The 21,746-nt window shown below is 38.0% G+C and overlaps 1 protein-coding gene across 6 annotated transcripts in view; it reads left to right on the top strand.

Moving 5' to 3' along the window:
* The window catches only part of Oxr1 (oxidation resistance 1), a 407,724-nt gene that overhangs the window by 348,004 nt on the left and 37,974 nt on the right, over positions 1-21,746 (top strand). For all 6 annotated transcript variants that reach the window (XM_029469691.2, XM_029469693.2, XM_029469696.2 and 3 more), the window contains 5 exons: positions 273-380; positions 1,316-1,429; positions 12,961-13,113; positions 16,413-16,597; positions 19,139-19,899. In XM_029469691.2, coding sequence (XP_029325551.1) covers positions 273-380; positions 1,316-1,429; positions 12,961-13,113; positions 16,413-16,597; positions 19,139-19,899 — 1,321 coding nt within the window. The remainder of the gene's footprint in view (positions 1-272; positions 381-1,315; positions 1,430-12,960; positions 13,114-16,412; positions 16,598-19,138; positions 19,900-21,746) is intronic.

The raw sequence follows: 21,746 nt of genomic DNA, 5'->3' as shown, positions 1-21,746 counted from the left end.
AGTCCTCTTAATGCTTCTGTAAAGTGAAAATGCTTTAACATATGTACTTTGTATTTGGAGACTGAGTTGTTGGCCAGTGTGGACTGTGGTAAACTATATGTTTTAACATCAATGCTCTCTCTCTCTCAGTAGGTTGAGATCATTGTAGAATGTGATATTTCTTGAGTTTTCTCAGGACATTTTCAAAATGTATTAATATTGCATAAACCCTCATCTTATAATTTAATTTTTGTTTTAACTGATAGAAGTAATCTGTTTTTCATTTTAAACAGGTTGAATCAAGGGATTCTTTGAATAGCATAGCCCTGAAATTTGATACCACACCCAATGAACTTGTTCAGTTAAATAAGTTATTCTCCCGAGCAGTCGTGACTGGACAGGTATTGTTATTATTTAAATGTGTTGATGTTTAAAGTTATTAGGTAAAATGTATTCATTCTTACATAGTTAAGAATGTAGAAAATATGAGAATAGATTTTTGTGTTTGGAGAACAAATCCTTTTGGCCAGATAAAAGTATTGGTTACATGTATTAAATCTCTTTTTAAAACAACTGAAATAATTGTAAGTTATGCTTCAAATATAGTCTTATCGAATTTTTAAAAACACTTAGGGCAGTTCATGTAAATTGACAGAATTCCAGTGTTTTTAAATGTAAACTATCCTTCCAACTAAAACTTGTTTTCGACATGAAAGTAGTTAACAAATTAAATCTTGCAGAAATAGTCTAGCCTTTACCAGGGGATTTTGTTTGGATCTTTCAGCTTGTCTGTGACCCTTAGAGAATGGTATATTTAAGCAGAGAATTCTCACAACTTTCCTTGTCTGTAGTAGCGTGCAGTATTGATATACTACTGGTTAGCCACACGGTAGGGCTTAGTGTGTTGCTACTTGCTAATGTTAACACTGCAATAGTAAACACTTGTATGTTTCTATTATATATTCCACAGCATAAATTCTATATATAAAATTGTTGGGTCAAGGAAATATGTACAACTAATTTTTCTAGTTACTGCCAAGTTGCCTTTGAGATGAGGAGTAATTGAGTACTGTAATACAGTAATACAATAATTGAGAGGTGTTTTTCTGAACTATGTCAACAGCTTATTTTAATAGCCATTTCTAAATTAATTTGTTCAATCGATTTAAAGTGTTTTTCATGACTGTTATGATATATAATATCATAACTATCCTACTCTTATGATTTTTTTCCTTTTTATTGCTGAAGGTCAGAATTAAATAATGTTTGCTTATAGAACATTATTTGGTCACTAGTATTTGTTTTGTTGAAGATGTATGTGAACATTTTCTTCCAGGTTTTATATGTTCCTGATCCTGAATATGTCTCTAGTGTTGAGAGTTCCCCATCCCTAAGCCCTGTAAGTCCTCTGTCGCCAACGTCATCTGAGGCTGAATTTGATAAAACCACTGTGAGTACTCTACTTTCATATGAAATTTAATTTTTCATGGAATTATACTTAACAAAGAAACAGCAGATAAAATCATGTCCACTTTGAATATTTATTTTCTGGAATTTGCACACACACACACATACACACACAAAACACTTGCACACGAACGCATGCTTATATGAAGAAGTGGTGGAAGGGAGACAAGAATGGGTAAAGGGAGAGAGATGGAAACCTTGGGACTAGAAGCAGTCCTGAATTCAAACTTACATTCCCTCCACCTTGGACATGTACACTGGCGTGCCCGATTATGAGAGCAGCCTGTAGTAACCCAAGGTCAGGTGTGGCCTGTGCTACTTGTGCTTTCACTGTGAAATGAGGATGTTGTGGATTTCTGAGCGCTTGGGATTTTCAGGCTGAGAGTCAGTCTGCATTATATTTATTGTCATTGAGAACAGTGGAGGTCAGAGTTTTATGATGGATGGTGCTGACTACTAACACAATAACAACTGGAAAATGTCTCTACTGTCCAGGGGTGTGCCAGGTTTGATACAGAAGGAAAAGTGACAGGAAAAATGTCGTCATCAGCAGTGGATTTAGATTGAGTGTCTAGCTTTAAAAGCAGACGTATAGAGAGTAAATCGCAGTACCTCTTTGACTAGAAACCTGTGGTATTACCTTCAGACCACATTTCTACCTCCTGGCTTTATTTGGAAGCTTAAAATAAACAAGGAGGTGGAGCCAGAGAGGGAGGTGTGGGGGGCGTGGGGGGGACAGAGAGAGAGAGAGAGAGAGAGAGAGAGAGAGAGAGAGAGACAGACAGGCAGACAAAGACACACAGAAAGACAGAGCAGGTAGCAGATTTCCTCCCCCTCGGGATGCTCATCTGTAATTTGCTATGCAGGGGAAAGATGGGGAGAATAACAAAGCATTGTAAGTGACCCCTTAACCAGAGTTATCCAGAAAGTATCCCTTACGCAGAGTAGTCGAGGAATGAAGAGTTCCTGAAGCATTCACCAGGGCACTGCTTGCTGTAGTTAGAACACGATTTTGAAGGCCATTTTATAAATTATAGGTTTTTTTTTTTTTTTTGCTTTAAATTTATTATGGAACTAAGATAATTTTTTGTTTAACTTTTTGTATATCTAAGGTGATTATATTTCTGCACTACTGTTTGTGTCCTATGCCATTATATTTCTAATAATATATATTCTTAGAAGAAAAAGTATTCTATTTAAATGTTACCTTTATAAAGCATTTTTGTACTAGCATTACAGTACATCATGTCGGTTAGATTTTCCTCTGTGTTTATTGAAGATATTGTCAATATTTCCAATAAACATTGATCAGCTTCCTGAATATTCAGTTTTGTTTAGTATAGTATGTATGAGACTAAAATATTTACAGCTCTGTTATTATTCAAGTTTTCATTTATATTTTTAAATAATTTATTTCACTTAGAAATATTGTCTTTGAAATTTAAATTTCTGAACTATTGATTTCTATTCGCATACGGATGAAGAAATATGAGGGGCCACAGAGTAAAAGTGGTGAAAGTAGACATTAACTATTTTGCATCTGAGGTTACTCAGTTTGGGTCCAGAACTTATATTCTATGATAATTATGGCCTTATACTGGAAATTGATCACTCAGTTAAGTAATTAATTTCACCCAAAGAGAGGAGTGATCCCTAGCCATTTGTGGATATGGAGACAGAAGTATAATTTACTAATTGTTAGTGGATATGGAAACAGCTGCCATGTTTACTATTTTCTGCCTTGGAGCTGGTGTGATGCTCTGATAAGATACTCATATCAGAGGAAGTTAATGACTTACACTTCCAGACAATAATCTATCACTGAGAGAAGTCAGGGTAGGACTCCAGGTGGAAAACTGAAGGAAGAACCGAGGGATACAGCTCCCTCGCTCGATCTTTGTCTTATGATGGGCTAACTCGCATACACAGCTCAGAGCCACCTGTCCTGGGCTAATACCAGCAGCAATGGCTGTGTTCTCACACATCAGTCACCAGTCTAGTCTTCTCTCGCTGACATGGCTACACTTGGAGAGAGAGAATTCTTTACTGGAGGTTCCTTCTTTCCAGGTGACGCTAGTTGAGTCAGGTTAATGGTCAGCAGTGACCAGGACAGAGTACTGCACTTCACCTTCAGTAAGAGCCCAAACCTGGTTCTGCGAACCTTTGCGTTCTCTTCTGCACTGTAAGTCTAATATGAAATACATATTTCATATGTAATATGAAAGGCTAAGACTATATGGTGGTGAAACCCAAAGGGAGAATGTTTAGGTAATACTGTGGGGAGATGGGTAGTAAGGTTGAAGTATATTCACCTAAAGAGTGACTATACCAAGGATCTAAAATACTTCATAGCATAGTCAGTATACAAGATGATAGTAAACCATTTGAGTAGCAATAGAAATAGAAGCACAGCATACTAAGAAAAAAATCACTTTAAAAATGTTAAGGGATCCTAGAAAAGACCTGGACAATTTGAAGAGAGGAAACCGCAAAGGTGGCAGCAGAGTTCCAGCATATTCAGTGTCTTCTTACCAGTGAGTCGGTTGTACTGCCATTGTTGCTATGGCCCCGTGCGTAATGCCACTTGCTCTCATTTTCACCCAGAAATCCCAGAGCTTTCTTTAATTTGTAGTGCTTATAACAACTCCTTTAGAAACTGAATTCAGACACATGCTATGTCACTATGTGTGGAGATGAGGGTTAAATGTGACAGTCTAGGTCCTGTGTTGGATTCTTAACTTCCTGCCTTAAGTGACTAATGCCCTTGCTGTAAAGAGACACCATGATCACTGCAATTCTTGTAAAAGAACACATTTAACTGGGGCTTGAGAGTTTCAGGGGCTTGGTCCATTACCATCATAGTGAGAAGCCTGGCAACAGGTGAGACAGGCATAGTGCTGGAGGAGCTGACAGCTGTTGACCTCTACATCCTGGTCCACAGGCAGAGAGGAAGACACTGGACTTGGCCAGGGTTTTTAAAACCTCAAAGGCCACTCCCAGTGACACACTTCCTTCAACAAGGCCATACCTGCTAATCCTTTCAAATAGTGCTACTGCCTGGTGACTAAATATTTAAATATATGAACCTATGGGGGGGTCTGTCTTATTAAAACACCAATTGCCTTAAGTATCTATTATATGGACTAATAAAAGCCAATACTGTGCAGCTGTATGAGATGCAAGATTAAAATATGTGTCACAGCTCATAGAAACTAAGAAGTTCACAGAGGCAAAAAGATGTGTGGAAGTGAAGTACAAAACTTTACTCAATCAAATAAAACTGAGAGTAGAGTTGGCTGTTGATCAGAAGGATGGATAAAACTGCAGAGGCAAAAGGAAGTGTTGCTTTTTTTTTTCTTTCTGAACTCAGTAGCTGTGGCTATTGGGGATTTTGTTGTTGTTGTTGTTTTCTGATTACTTATTTAAATGTATGCATACCTGCACATGCATGCATGTGCCTGAGGAGGCCTGGAACTTCAGCTCATAGATGGTTACAGGATGTTGAGAGCCTCCTAATTTAAGTGCTGAAACTGACCTCTAGTCCTTTGGAAAAGCATGCAGCCCCTGTAGGCTTTATTAATGTGTTTTCTACATTATTTAAATTTTCCCCATTGTAACTGTTAGTTTTCTGCTATTTCTATAATAAAAGATGACAAGTTGAGTGTTTGTAAAAACAGAAAATTATTGTTCTCTGGTTCTGGAAGCTAGAAACCTAAATTCTAGTGGTTTGCAGGGCTATTACCTCCTCTAAAAACACGTGAGGCCAATCTTCTGGTTATCTAGCAAGCAGTGAACACTAGTGTTTGCTAGTGCTTAGATCTCCTTGGCTTGGAAATGTATCGATTCAGGTTCTGCCTTTGCTGTCACGTGAGTTGCTTCTCCCTGTCGTCTAGGGTAAGGACTCTGCTGCTTCCATATGCCCATTGAAAAATAGAGCCCGTGTCTAGCTGCATATGTAGCAGAAGATGGCCTAGTTGGCCATCACTGGGAAGAGAGGCACTGGGTGTTGTGGAGATTCTATGCCCTAGTACAGGGGAATGCCAGGGCCAGGAAGCAGGAGTGGGTGGGTTGGGGAGCAGGGCAGGGGGAGGGTAGAGAGGAATTTTGGGATAGAATTTGAAATTTAAATGAAGAAAATATCTAATAAAAACAAAATAAAAATAAAATAAAAGCACACCCCTCTACAAAAGAAAGGCAAGAAAGAAAGAAAGAAAGAAAGAAAGAAAGAAAGAAAGAAAGAAAGAAAGAAAGAAAAGGAAAGGAAAAAGAAAAGAAAAGAAAAACCAAAGACCAATTTCCATATCAAGTCCCCATTTGGGGGGTCCAGGGACCTGAAATTTCACTGTATCATTTGGGCAACAAATCAAGGCATAACATAAAATTTCAAGAGAATTTTCTATCTTAGCTTTAATATTTATCATATATTTTAATCACCTTTTCTTTTAAGAAAACAAGGACATTAGCATAGGTTTTGTTTGGGTTAGTACTAGCAGTGTTAAAAATATCTAGAAAATATTCTTTACTTACACATGGAAGACATGCAGAAGTAAGATTAACTTCTCACACAAGTCACTTCTCATGATGATGATGATGGAGGACTTTAAGGAGGAAATAAATATCTCCCTTAAAGGAATACAGGAAAACACAGGTAAAAAGTTACAAGCTCTCAAAGAGGAAACACAAAATTACCTTAAAGAGTTACAGGAAAATGCTACCAAACAGGTGAAAGAATTGAACAAAACCATCCAAGATCTAAAAATGGAAGTAGAAACAATAAAGAAATCACAAAGGGAGACAACTCTGGAGATAGAAACCCTAGGAAAGAAATCAGGAACCATAGATGGGAACAACAGCAACAGAATACAAGAGATGGAAGAGAGAATGTCAGGTGCAAAAGATTCCATAGAAAACATGGACACAATCAAAGAAAATGCAAAATGCAGAAATATCCTAACTCAAAACATCCAGAAAATCCAAAAAATCAAAAATGAGAAGACCAAACCTAAGGATAATAGGTATAGATGAGAATGAAGATTTTCAACTTAAAGGGCCAGTAAAAATCTTCAACAAAATTATAGAAGAAAACTTTCCTAACCTAAAGAAAGAGATGCCCATGAACATACAAGAAGTCTACAGAACTCCAAATAGACTAGACCAGAAAAGAAATTCCTCCCGACACATAATAATCAGAAAAACAAATACACTAAATAAAGATAGAATATTAAAAGCAGTAAGGGAAAAAGATCAAGTAACATATAAAGGCAGGACTATCAGAATTACACCAGACTTCTCACCAGAGACTCTGAAAGCCAGAAGATCCTGGACACATGTTATACAGACCTTAAGAAAACACAAATGCCAGCCTAGGCTACTATACCCAGCAAAACTCTCAATAACTATAGATGGAGAAACAAAAGTATTCCATGACAAAACCAAATTCACACAATATCTTTCCACGAATCCAGCCCTTCAAAGGATAATAAAGGGAAAACTCCCAACACAAGGAGGGAAGTTTAGAAAAAACACCCTAGAAAAAACAAGAAGGTAATCCTTCAACAAACCTAAAAGAAGATAGCCTCGAGAGCAGAATACCAACTCTAACAATAAAAATAACAGGAAGCAGCAATTACTTTTCCTTAATATCTCTTAATATCAATGGTCTCAATTCCCCAATAAAAAGACATAGACCAACAGACTGGCTACATAAACAGGACCCAACATTTTGCTGCTTATAGGAAACCCACCTCAGGGACAAAGACAGACATTAACTCAGAGTAAAAGGCTAGAAAACAATTTTCCAAGCAAACGGTCTGAAGAAACAAGCTGGTGAAGTCATTCCAATATCGAATAAAATTGACTTCCAACCCAAAGTTATCAAAAAAGACAAGGAGGGTCACTTCATACTCATCAAAGTTAAAATCTTCCAAGATGAACTTTCAATTCTGAATATCTATGCTCCAAATGCAAGGGCAGCCACATTCATTAAAGAATTGTTCTTAAACCTCAAAGCACACATTGCACCGCACACAGTAATAGTAGGAGACTTAAACATCATACTCTAATCAATCGACAGATCCTGGAAACAGAAACTAAACAAAGACACAGTGAAACTAACAGAAGTTATGAAACAAATGGATTTAACAGATATCTGCAGAACATTTTACCCTAAAAGAAAAGGATATATCTTCTTCTCAGCACCTCATGGTACCTTCTCCAAAATTGACCATATAATTGGTCACAAAACAGGCCTCAACAGATACAAAAATATTGAAATTATCCCATGCATCTTATCAGATCACCACAGACTAAGGCTAATCTTCAATAATAGCATAAATAATAGAAAGCCCACATACACTTGGAAGCTGAACAACACACTCCTCAATGATACCTTGGTCAAGGAAGAAATAAATTAAAAATTTTTTAGAGTTTAATAAAACTGAAGGCACAATAACCCAGACTTATAGGACACAATGAAAGCATTCTTAAGAGGAAAACTCATAGCTCAGAGTGCCACCAAAAAGAAACTAGAGAGAGAACACATTAGCAGCTTCACAGAACAACTAAAAGCTCTAGAACAAAAGGAAGCAAATTCACCCATGAGGAGAATGAGCAGGAAATAATCAAACTCAGGGCTGAAATCAACCAAGTAGAAACAAAAAGAACTATACAAAGAATCAACCAAACCAGGAGCTGGTTCTTTGAGAAAATCAAGATAGATAAACTCTTAGCCAGACTAACTAGAGGGCACAGGGACAGTATCCTAATTAACAAAATCAGAAATGAAAAGGAAGACATAACAATAGAACCTGAGGAAATCCAAAGCATCATCAGATCCTACTACAAAAGGCTACACTCAACAAAACTGGAAAACGTGGATGAAATGGACAATTTTCTAAACAGATAGCAGGTACAAAAGTTAAATCAGGATCAGATTAATGATCTAAACAGCCTCATATCCCCTAAAGAAATAGAAGCAGTCATTAATATTCTCCCAACCCAAAACAGTCCAGGACCAGATGGGTTTAGTGCAGAGTTAAACCTTCAAAGAAGACCTAATTCCAACTTTCCTCAAACTATTTCACAAAACAGGAACAGAAGGTACTCTACCCAATTCAGTCTATGAAGCCACAATTACTCTGACACCTCAACCACACAAAGACCCAATAAAGAAAGAGAACTTCAGACCAATTTCCCTTATGAATATCAATGCAAAAATACTCAATAAAATTCTTGCAAACCGAATCCAAGAACACATCAAAATGATTATCCATCATGATCAAGTAGGCTTCAACCCAGGGATGCAGGGATAGTTTAATATATGGAAATCCATCAACATAATCCACTATATAAGCAAACTCAAAGCCAAAAACCACATGATCATCTCCTTAGATGGTGAGAAAGCATTTGACAAAAACCAATGGCTATTCATGATAAAAGTCTTGGAAAGATCAGGAATTCAAGGCCTATACCTAAACATAATAAAAGCAATCTACAGCAAACCAGTAGCCAACATCAAAGTAAATGGAGAGAAGCTGGAAGCAATCCCACTAAAATCAGGGACTAGACAAGGCTGCCCACTTTCTCCATACCTATTCAACATAGTACTTGAATTCCTAGCCAGAGCAATTAGACAACAAAAGGAGATCAAGGGGATACAAATTGGAAAGGAAGAAGTCAAAATACCACTTTTTGCTGATGATATGATAGTATATATAAGTGACCCTAAAAATTCCACCAGAGAACTCCTAAACCTGATAAACAGCTTCAGTGAAGTAGTTGGATATAAAATTAATTCAAACAAGTCAATGGCCTTTCTCTACACAAAGGATAAGCAGGCTGAAAAAGAAATTAGGGAAACACCCTTCACAATAGTCACAAAGAATATAAAATATCTTGATGTGACTCTAACTAAGGAAGTGAAAGATCTATATAAGAACTTCAAGTCTCTGAAGAAAGAAATTGAAGAAGATTTTAGAAGATGGAAAGATCTTGAATGCTCATGGATTGTCAGGATTAATATAGTAAAAATGGCTATCCTGCCAAAAGCAATCTACAGATTCAATGCAATCCCCATCAAAATTCCAGCTCAGTTCTTCACTGGGTTAGAAAGGGCGATTTGCAAATTCATCTGGAATAATAAAAAAACCTATGATAGCAAAATCTATTCTCAACAATAAAAAAAACTTTTGGGGGAATCACCATGCCTGACCTCAAGCTGTACTATAGAGCAATTGTGATAAAAAACTGCATGGTACTGGTATAGCGACAGACAAGTAGACCAATGGAATAGAATTGAAGACCCAGAAATGAATCCACACACCTATGGTCACTTGATCTTTGACAAGGGAGCTAAAACCATTCAGTGGAAAAATGACAGTATTTTCAACAAATGATGCTGGCACAACTGGTGGTTATTATGTAGAAGAATGTGAATTGATCCATTCTCATCTCCCTGTACAAAGCTCAAGTCTAAGTGGATCAAGGAACTCCACATAAAACTAGAGACACTAAAACTTACAGAGCAGAAAGTAGGGAAAAGCCTTGAAGATATGGGCACAGGGGAAAAATTCCTGAACAGAACAGCAATGGCTTGTGCTATAAGATCGAGAATTGACAATTGGGACCTCATAAAATTGCAAAACTTCTGGATGGCACTAGACACTGTCAATAAGACAAAAAGGCCACCAACAGATTGGGAAAGGATCTTTACCAATCCTAAATCAGATAGGGGACAAATATCAAATATATTCAAAGAACTCAAGAAGCTGGACTCCAGAAAATCAAATAACCCCATTAAAAGTGGGTTACAGAGCTAGAAAAAGAATTCTCAACTGAGGAATACCTAATCGCTGAGAAGCACCTGAAAAAATGTTCACACACGAGTCAGAATGGCTAAGATCAAAAATTCAGGTGACAGAAGATGCTGGCGAGGATGTGGAGAAAGAGGAATATTCCTCCATGGCTGGTGGGATTGCAAGCTTGTACAACCACTCTGGAAACCAGTTTGGTGGTTCCTCAGAAAATTGGATATAGTACTGCTGGAAGATCCAGCAATACCTCTCCTGGGCATATACCCTGGTGATGTTCCAACTTATAATAAAGACAGATGCTCCACTATGTTCATAGCAGCCTTATTTATAATAGGCAGAAACTGGAAAGAACTCAAATGTCCCTCAACAGAAGAATGGATACAGAAAATGTGCTACATTTACACAATGGAGTACTACTCAGCTATTAAAAAAATGAATTTATGAAATTCTTAGGTAAATGGTTGGATCTGGAGGATATCATCCTGAGTGAGGTAACATGATATGCACTCACTGATAAGTTGATATTATCCCAGAAACTTAGAATACCCAAGATACAATTTGCAAAGCACATGAAACTCAAGAAGGAAGACAAAAGAAAAAAAAAAAAACCCAAAAATAGAAGGAAGACCAAATTGTGGATACTTCTTTCCTTCTTAGAATATGGACCAAAATACCCATGTTTCAGAGAGAAAGTTCAGAGCAGAGCCTGAAGGAACCACCATCCAGAGACAGCCCTACTTGGGGATCCACCCCATAAACAACCACCAAACCCAGTCACTAGGCAGAGGCCAACAAGAGCCTGCTGACAGGAGCCTGATAGAGCTGTCTCCTGCAAGGCTCTGCCAGTGCCTGGCAAATACAGAAGTGGATGCTCACAGTCATCCATTGGATGGAACACACGGTCCCCAATGAAGGAGCCAGAAGAATACCCATGGAGCTGAAGGGGTCTGAAGCCCCATAGAAGGAACATCAATATGAACTAACCAGTACCCCCCCCCCCCCCCGAGCTCCTTGCAACTATACCACCAATCAAAGAAAACACATGGTGGAACTTGTGGCTCTAGCTGTATATGTAGCAGAGGATGGCTTAGTCGGTCATCAATGGGAAAAGAGGCCCTTGGTCCTGTGAAGTCTCTATGCCCCAGGATAGGGGAATACCAGGACCAGGAATGGGAGTGGGTGCGTTGGGGAGCAGGAGGAGAGTGGAGGGGATAGGGGATTTTCAGAGGGGAAACTAGGAAAGGGTTTAACAGTTTAAATGTATATAAAGAAAATATCTAATAAAAAAATGAAAAAAATGTGTGAGTAAATATAACTTACAGAAAGAGGTTAATGACAGAGAAATATCAGGAAGCTCTCTAATGAGCTTCAAACCCATTGCATCAAGAGACAGACTCTCAGTTCAGACAAGCTCTCCATAGAGATAATGACATTTTGAAAGATTCCCATTTACGGAATTTGTATTGAGGTCTGATCACAATCCCCTGAACAACTTTTATTCTTTTAGAAAGAAAGCGTCTCTTTGTGCTACACCCTGAGCATTTGCCAAGCTAACCTCTTTATCTTTGTAATAGAATTACATTGAGATATTCAAGTTGCTATAGATACTGAGTTGTAAGATCTGAGTCTTGTGTCATGTTGCTCACACCTTCATTTAAGGAGAACATTTGACAGTGTGTCCTTTGAAATAGTTTCATAGTAGCTAGTGATACACATAGACAATAAATCCATAATTCAGGAGTAATTGAACTTTTATAAATATAGTTTGTTGCTAGCTTTTTGCCATCTTGAACTTCCTGATGGTCCTGAACCATGTACTTTTTTGGGAGTGGAACATTTTATCCATCATCTGGTGGAAGATCTGAAGGGAAAGTGCATATTATTGACTATTGCAGTTGCATTCCTTAGCTCTGTGTCAGCATCCCAGACTTAAATCTCAGCTTCATCTTACTTGTCTGACCAGGTATAGAATCTGGCTAAACGTGGGTAACCTCTGGGTTTGAGTGTGAGGTGTTTCCCCAGAGAATAAGGTGGAAACGCAATACTGATTCATTGCAGAACATGAGCCTCCGGTGTCCACAGATGCAAGTAGCATATGTACACACACATGGGCCCACATACCTAAAACTTGGATGTGTACTGCCCCCTACACACGCACACCCATATACACAGCTGAAAAATACAGAAAGAAAAATAAATAAGTTGAAAACTCTTGTGATGAGTTTATCTTCTTGCTTGCTATATACTAGATATCACTGGCCAGCTCTTTCTTTGCTCTGGCTTCTTGTGGATGCTGCCTTAGCATTCTCAAAGCCAGTGGTTTAATTCACAGGCAGCAAAGAATGTGTGTTGAGCCTGGGAGGGATACAAGCTATTTAGATTTTAATGCTTTGTAGGGGTGTGTGTGTGCTTGCGCCTGTGTGTGTATAGATATCTGCATGTAGATGTAGATACATATGTAGATTCATATGTATCCTTTTATTATAAGCATTCAAAACTAAAGTTTTTGCTGTATTTAAAATCTTCATTAAAAATGGAAATACCATTATTGTTATAATTTTTGAGACTTTGGGGTATTTACCGTAATGGTGTGAGAGGGAAAGAGAGTAGGATTTCCTGGGGAAGGTTATTTGTTTGCCGTTAACAGTGTATGCACCTAGTTTCCTAAGGCACGGTTTTTGTGTTTTGTTTTGCTTTGCTGAAGACTCCCGATGTAGTCCATCCAAAAGAGGCACCCCCGGCATCTACTGTGAGCGGTATTCGGCCTGCGAGAGTTGTGTCTTCAACTTCTGAAGAAGAAGAAGCATTTACTGAGAAATTTCTTAAAATTAATTGCAAATATATCACCATTGGCAAGGTAATCAATGACATCTTAGAGTGGACTTTTGTCACGCTTCAGTTTTTACTGAGCTATGAAAGCTTTAAGTCACTAAGGTCAGCCACTCCTGACTATTTTACCACAGTTTCGGTAACTGGATGTTTGAGTTAGAATGGACCTTGCCCATAATGTAGAGTCTGGTGATCTATGGCAGTTATTAAAGGTAATGGGATATAAATAAATTCACTACCATAAAGTACATATAATGATTTTTGCTAGGATATTAAACACATCTTTAAAACAGCAATATTGATTATAGCAAAAGTGCTAGTTTTAGAAAACATGACATAACATACAAATTAAGAGATGACTCATCTCTAGTGAATATATACTATATGAGATAATTCATCTGTAGTGAATATATATTATATCGTAGAAAGTATTTGAGGTGTGTTAATTCTTTGAAGTATTTTAATATATTTCTGAAAATTTAGGAATATTTTATGTTTTGTTTGAGACAGGGTTTCTCTGCATAGCTCTGAGTGTTCTAGAACTAGCTCTAGACCAGGCTGGCCTCAAACTCATAGATCCACCTGCCTCTGCATCCTGAGTACTGTATGCACCACCAGCAGCCAGCTGTAGGTACGTTTCTGTTAACTAATTTCTGATGAGATCCCATGTGGTCAGAGAATATCTTTACCTCCATTTGAAGGCTTCGTTTAATATAGTGTGACTTATTTCCTGACCTAGAGTCTCTTGATAAACCTTGCATGTATGCTTTAAAAAAAAACGTATATTTTGCTTCTGCTGAGTGGAATACGATAATGGTCCCCCCCCTCGCTCTCTTTATTATATGTGGAAATGTTTAGCATTCCTATATTATCTGCCTGACTTGACTGATTGTGAGAAACTCACATTAATCTTGGGGATCCTTGTCCTGAATTCCGCCCTGGTGGACAGTGGCAGATACTGCTATTGACCTTTTCATTTCCCTTGAGAAGTGTTAACCTGTCTCCTTTTCTGTATTATAAAGTGTATTTCTTATGGTTAGTGTATGATTTTAAACTTTTAGTCAAATGAGCTAAAAATGGTAAATTCTTGAGATTTTCATAACTTTGACCTTGAGGAAAGAAATTTGAAGGATTCCCCTTTTAGCCCCTAGGTAGTTAAAGCAGACTGATTAATCCAGTGGGTAAGGTGTCGCCTAGTTTAGTCCAGAAAATAGAAGCAGCCTTGAGGTCTTTTATAGTGCTAAAGTGTGTGCAGAGCTGGAAGCATTTGTATTACACTGGACCATTTGTTCATTTGTTCCTACTTAGAATTATCTCCTGAAAGTACTCTAAAATGTAACACATGACATGCTGATAGTGTGAGCCAAATCGGCTGCAGGCTGGGCGTGTAGCTCAGTGATAGAGTACTTGCCCTGAATGCTTGATGTTCTAGGATCTTTCCTCAATGTTTCCAAAAATAAACACAAAATCCAGGAAAGAAAATAATCAGTTAAAATTCATATGCAAGTAAAACTTACAAAATCTCTTTCAGAGTATGTGAAATATATTGCTTAATTTTAGCCAGTTGCTTGCTTTCATTTTTCAAAGTCTTTAGTTTACAGAAATTGAAGCAGCAAAAGAATCAAAAGGTTAGAACCCTTTTAAGATTTTGGTACAGTGCATGCACTGTGGCCTTATAGTATTGGGTTATCCCCAGCAATGTCAATGTCCTGTGTAACACTTCACTGGCTCTCGTTAGTTTGCGTTGGCATGTGCTTCAGTGGTACAAATTGTTGTAAATGAGTCTCATGAAAACACTGCTCAAAGGCCAAATAAGCTAAAGTTTATGTAAAGTTATCGCTTCTTAAGGAGATTCATTGTCTGAACTAAAAGGAGCGGCAGCTAGGGGCTTTTGGGATGGCCCTGTGGGTAAAGACCCTTGGAAGCAGAAAACTAACTCTGCAAGCTGTCCTACAGCCACCTCGCACATGTCCTGGCACATAACATACGCACGGGAGCATTTACCCACGCACAGTAAACAGTGTCTTTTAAAGACGTGCTAGGTGAAATCCTTTAGATCACTTAACCCACCAAAATGCAGCCATATATACTTCCTTTACTATGACGTAGGTTTACTGTCAGTCTTTTAGACCTGTAACATCGGCTGCCGTTGGTCCGGAGATTTCACCAGGAGAGTCTTCCCAGCTTTCTTTACTTAGTCCTGTAAAAGGCGATGTCTCCCATAACTTACACCACATTTTGTTGACTGTGCCTGCGGGTGAACTTGAAAGAATGGTGTGATAGCAAATCAAGTGTGTGGTCTGACTTTCTTTCTCGCTGACACTTCAGGAAAAAGCAAGATGGCTTTAAATAACCATTCGATTTTCAGAAATTTGTTGGGCTTTTTACAGAATATCTTGAAACATTAGTTTAAAACTGAGAGTAAGGGATGCTTCCCACTTGGTTTGGGGTGAGGACACTTTGTGATGTGAATAGTACTATGGTGAAGGACAGACTGCCCAGGCTGGTTGTTTTCTTATGGACAAATTGCCCACTTATCTTAGTCTTTATTTTCACATCTGAAGAATAGGATATTGCAGAACAGTTTAGAAATAGTACCTATCTCAGAGCTAGGATTGTGAGTCAAGTTAACAGTGTACATACAGAGTTGCTACATAAGAAAGAATAAATATTCATTCCTAACAATTGTGTCAACTGTTTATAAACCTTCATTGATAAAATGTAGACACTTAAGGTTTATAGCACTGTTTATATAAACTCATTTACAATTCATGGTCTTTAATGGCAAATGATAAAACAGTTATGGCCTAATATGAATTTTATTTAATCTACCAACTTTACAGATGAAGAAATATGCCCTAAAACTTTGTATTCTGGAAGTCACATAACTGATGAATCGCAAATTCAAGCAAAACTGGTTACTTTTTTCAAACACTATTTCTATGGAATTTTTCCTTTACTGCTGGTAATGAGTTATTAGTGCCCATGTAGCTGCATTTGGTACTTGTATGGGGGGAAGAGCACAGGAGGTGGGGGCAGATTCCTGTAAAGCTTGGCCTTCTGCAGTGTGTTCTCTTCATAGTCAGGTCAGACTTCATCCCTCACGTGATTGTCTTAGGCAGAGCATGATATTCTTTGAATTGTGTCTCTGCTGGGGAAAAAATAGTTTAGTAGAAAAGCATGTTTTCATGAAAGTGCCACAGTGCCTGAGTGTATTATGTAGAAAGCAGATGGCCAGAAGTCAGAAAAGGCACTTAACGAGGTACCTAGAATCTTGATGAAATTAGGAACCTTGGAGATTGAATGGTGCTTTCTGTTTCCTCCTAGGGCACAGTCAGTGGCGTCCTGCTAGTCACACCAAATAACATAATGTTTGATCCACACAAGACAGACCCCTTGGTTCAAGAGAACGGTTGTGAGGAATACGGCATCATGTGTCCGATGGAAGAGGTGATGTCAGCTGCCATGTACAAAGAGATTTTGGATAGCAAAATAAAGGAATCACTGCCCATGTGCGTATGTCACTGTGCTGGTAGTTGGGCTTCACGCTTTTTTTTTTTTTCTTTGTTTTGTTGGTTGGAATTTTTTTTATATATATATTTATATAGTTGAAACTTCTCTAATACTCTTATTTTCTTAGTCTTATTATAGCTACTTTTTATTTTGTCAGTAGTAAAACAAGAATCTAAGCACTATTGGGTAGTTGATTTTTAGTGTGCCTGGTATTTAGTTAGTAATTTCACTTATATTTATTTGGTTAAAGAATCAGATATTTGACAAGTAGCCTATAGTACTTATGTAATTTGGTGCTTATCAACCCTTTGTTATTTAGACACAAAATCAAAAAATTTAACTTATTCTGTATTATTTACAAATATAATAACTGTCAAGTTCCATGAACGTACCTAAAGAGTAGCGTGTGTAGTTGTGAGTGTGGCACAGACAAAGGCCCAGGGTGGAAGTAATCAGAGCAGCTTTCCATTCACACTTACTGTTGGACTTCTGGGTACAGAAAGTGTCACATGGGAAGAGGAAGCCTCCAGGTTGCACTAGTGAAGGGTTTAGAAGTGTGCTAACTGCCGTGGTAGAATAGCATAGATATGAAACTGCCGTGTTAGGCACAGCCCCAGAAAGACAGAGGAAGGGAAAAGGTTGGCGTGTAATAGTCCATCCCACTCACTATGAGGCTGACAGCCATGTAAAAATGGCTTCACCTTCACTGATAACAGATAATTTACAGTCTTATGCCAGTTTAAAAATTAGACCTTGGGGTGAAAAAAGTTACAAAGGAGAAGGAGCTAGGTATTTTTTCAGTGTAGTATGTAAACTCTTACCCCTTCTTGGGAAAGGTCCATTTAGCCTGTAATGACAGTTACTGGTTTGGCTTGGTAAAATGATCTCTAGAAACACAAATAATTCCTAGAAAATAAGTATTCTAAACTTCTGGATATATTTTTAAGTTGTCAACAAAAGCCAATTTCAGGGAAGTGAACAAAAAATAAAACATCAAACCACAGTTAATTAAGCTTAGAGGTAGAGGTGAGACACAGGCTGAAAAATCAGCTCCACGGGGGAAGAGGGAACGCTGCGCGTCAGGGAGAGCTTGTCCTGACCTTGCGGCTCAGTGTCTCAGAGTTAAATCCTGGTCTGGGACTGCTCTGCAAGGAAGGTGGGGTGTCCCTTGCTTTTCAAGTGACCATTTTATCATTCTGCATATCACTTGGGAGGGCAGGGACCTGGATTCAAACACTTTAAACAATGTCACCAGAAGGAAATATCCCTAAGTCTTGGCTTGTATGTTAATTGACATCAGAATTTGACTTCAAACAAGATAAATACATAGAGTGGCTTTGCAAAGTAATAGTTTGTTTGCACAGGTGAGGTAGGGCATTTGAATGGTTTTCCCTCGTTTTAATGCTTGGAGAATTGATTTCTAAGGTACTGTCTAAACTGTGTTGAGCAATGCACCATTAATGTTAACCTTTCAAAACATTAAATTTCAGGCTAAAAAACGTTAGTTTTTATCTTTGTTTCTGTGTTTTTAAACCTGCTAACAGCTAGTCTCTTGAGTGTGGCAAGGGTATAGATGGCATCTCCCAAAGCATGCTCAGTTCCTTGACCCTGTGGGTGCAGTTTCAGTGAATCACCATGAGATGGCACCATTGCAAACTTAGTATCTCCAGTTAGATTGCCTCTTTTAAAAGATGAATCCAGTACAAAGGCAGAAGACACTTAAACTAAATCTTTAAAATAAAGATATGCCTTAGGAAAAAATATATATTTTGTTACAAAATCTTGAAAACCATAAGGAAGTTACATAAGAGACTTAGTCGTAATATCCACAGAAGGTCGCTTACTTACTGCAGTTCTGACTGGCATACGTGTTCTCTAGCCATATATGCAAGGCATTGATGCCTTTGCCACTGAGACGTCAAGGAACCGTCATTCCAAATTGCTGACTTCTTAAATGATGCTTATTTCCAGAACATATATCTTGGCAACATTAGTATTTACCTTAAAAAAATGCCAGTAAAGTTGGATATGAGACCTCATCGTAAAACATTCATAATCTAACATCTTAGTTCGTTAACTGGACAGAATCTCTTAGCACTGTTCTGAGCTTAGAGAGTTCCTTTAAATGTTTTGCCTCAGCTTGGTTCTCATTACTCATGTGTTTTAACTCTCTCTTTGTATATAAATAAGTACTGCATATGTATATGATAAATTGAAATTTTCTATTGTCCCTGTCCTACCAATGAAAATTTTCTTTCAGTATTATAATTTCGTCAGGAATTTATGTTATCAGACTTTGTTGTAGTTTTCTTACAAGGAGTGCTAACATTGATGTTTCCCAGATGGTAAACAGTTGATGAAAAACCTCGATGGAATGATGGGGTATATATGAAATACATGGTGTTTGTATATTCTGTTGATAGCTCTACTTTGCTGTTTTTGAAAAGCCTCTTCTGTGATACTATTTTATTATTTGCTTGTAGAAGGTAAATTGATACAGTTTTTAATGTCTAATACTTTTTTATTTTCCTTAATAACAGAGAACTAGATCAGTTGTCAGGAAGGGGGTTCTGCCATTCAAAGAAAACGACAGGAGTCACTGCTGAGGACCCAGACTCGAGAACCCGTGACCAGGGTAACGACAGTGCCAGCACTGCTCCCAGGAGCACTGAGGAGTCTCTCTCGGAAGACGTTTTCACAGAGTCAGAACTCTCTCCTATCCGGGAGGAGCTGCTCTCCTCGGAGCTGAGACAGGAGAAATCATCTGATGCCTCGTCCGAATCTGTGCAAACTGTCAGTCAGATCGAAGTAGAGTCCTTGACAGCCACGTCAGAGGCTGCTAATGTTCCTGACCGCACTAGCTCGAATACTGGACGTTCTTCAAATGAAGTCGGGGCTTTATCTCATGAAACTGGCTTAAGTGGTCTGGAAATAGCCACTAAAGGAGGAGACAAAGCTACAGAAAGCCTTCAAGAAGTCTCAGGCCCAAAGGAACAAAGCACAGATGTAAAAGGTCAGGATAACCAGGATTCTTTCCACCAGGAAAATTCACTGCAGCAAGAGGCAGGTGAAGACAATGTATCTTCTGGAGAAACAGTAGAACTGAAAGAAAAGCCAACTGTTCTTAAGGATCAACAAGGGAAGGAGCTAAAACAGGACTCAGAGACAGAAGTAGAGGAGCTGCGCAAACTCTGGAAAACTCACTCCATGCAGCAAGCCAAGCAGCAAAGGGACACGATTCAGCAGGTGTCACAGAGAGAAAGTAAACACAGAAGCGCAGCTGCAGACGCACATGGAGAAGGTAAGTGCTAGGGAGATGCAAGGCTGGTTAGTCTGTTTTATTGCATGTTGCTTTCTGCTTTCTCTCTGAACAGAGACTGTTGACTTAGGGTAGTGTGAATGAGAAGCAAACCACTCTTGACTGGCATTATTCTGGGAACGTGTCTGCAGTGCCTGGTCTCTGAACTTCTTTTCTGCCATGTTTAAGCACTCCTAACTCAAAGCACTTTCCATAAAGTCTGTCTTATGAACATGTACCCACACTGTATGGTACAGTGATTGCTCCATTTTCTTTTCAATTGTATCATTACATATTTAATGTCCGAATTTCAATTTATAATTGTCAAAGTTTTACTTCCATAATTTTTGTGGAAAGAACTGTCGACATTAAAAATCTACTTCTGCAGTTCTTTTACATACGTAAAAATCCCATGCTCATCTGATTCGATGGCTTCCTTTAAAAACAAATGCTCAGGATAAAAGTTATCACTTCTTGTCTTAGTTCAGTTTTTGTTCTTATGAGTATTACCGTAGTATAGTGTGCTTTGCTTAATACATTATGATTAAGTAGCTATGGCTCAAACATTTCCCAATTCTATTGATATATTACCCACAATGATTCAATTTATATATGAGCGTTTTCTTAATTTCAAGTTTTTATTTTACTAAAATGATAATCTGTTTTTAACCTTTTTCAAAGGTTTCAAAAAAAACTGAACAACATATACAAAGATAATTATTCCAATGTTATTTATATCAAAGAGAGTAAATACCTTAACAATATGAATTGTTAAAAACAAACTATTGGATAAATTAAAGACTAATACAGCCACATTTAAAAAAATTATAATAAGTATACACTACACAGATGTTAGGTGGAAAGAAGCATGGAATAGCAATACAAATTGTAGAATCCTAAGTTTACATTAAAATCTGTATGCACAGATAGACGCAATGGGAGTCAAAACCAAAAATTCCTTCCAAAGATCTGTAGTAACCTTAATCCTAGTTGATCATCCTCGGTTATCAATTCCGGGTAATTCTGTCAACTGTGCTATAACCTCCTGTATTTGACAATCGTTCCTAATAAATGTTCCTTGTGTTCTGAAAAAAGAAAACACAGCATAGAAAGAACAGTTCACCTTTTACAGAAATTGCTGTCAGTAAACACAGTCTTTAGTTAGTAATGAATATAATCTTAGATTTTCAAACTATCTTAGTTGGGAAATACAAAGAAAATTCAGTATTTTAAAAACTGAACATTGAATGTGACAGTACATGCTTCAAGCCCATAAATCTTGCTATGTAAATGAGGTATCTTCTGGCCTCCATCAGCAAGGTAGTGGAACTGCTGCCATTCCAAAGGTTTGCCCTGTGCCAGGCGGAGCCAGAGCTCTCTGGACCAGCAGCGGAGATGAGGATGATTGACAGCGGCTATGGAGAATGAGCAGATCCTCAAAGGGGATCTGGCAAGTCCTCTTCTGGTGTGTGACACCCCCCTCCAAAAAAAACAAAAAGAGGGGCACAAGTAGATAGATGCGTGTACAGAATTTATGTACAGCAGAGTGATTTACAATACTATGCATATGACTGAATTGTCTTTGCATTGTTATCCTGCTGGCAAATAAAATGGGACACATCATATACGTAGAAATGTTAATTCTTTAGGTTTAAAGAGCCGGAAGTTTCTGTCACATACATGTGTGTATATAATAATGACAATTGATGAAAAGAGCACCATGAGTTTGAAAGAGAGGAGGAAGGGCTATGTGGGAAGGCTTACAGGGAGGAGTCGACTTGGGAAGTGATGTCCTTGTATTATAATCTCAATAAATAAGTTTTTAAAAAGAGGTGACAGCATGTGTCTGA

The sequence above is a fragment of the Mus caroli genome, unplaced genomic scaffold, assembly GCF_978045245.1.
Source record: "Mus caroli unplaced genomic scaffold, Mus_caroli_1 scaffold_16, whole genome shotgun sequence".
Lineage (NCBI taxonomy): Eukaryota > Metazoa > Chordata > Mammalia > Rodentia > Muridae > Mus > Mus caroli.
Note: the sequence above shows the minus strand (reverse complement) of the source record. Positions and strands in the feature narration are given on the sequence as shown.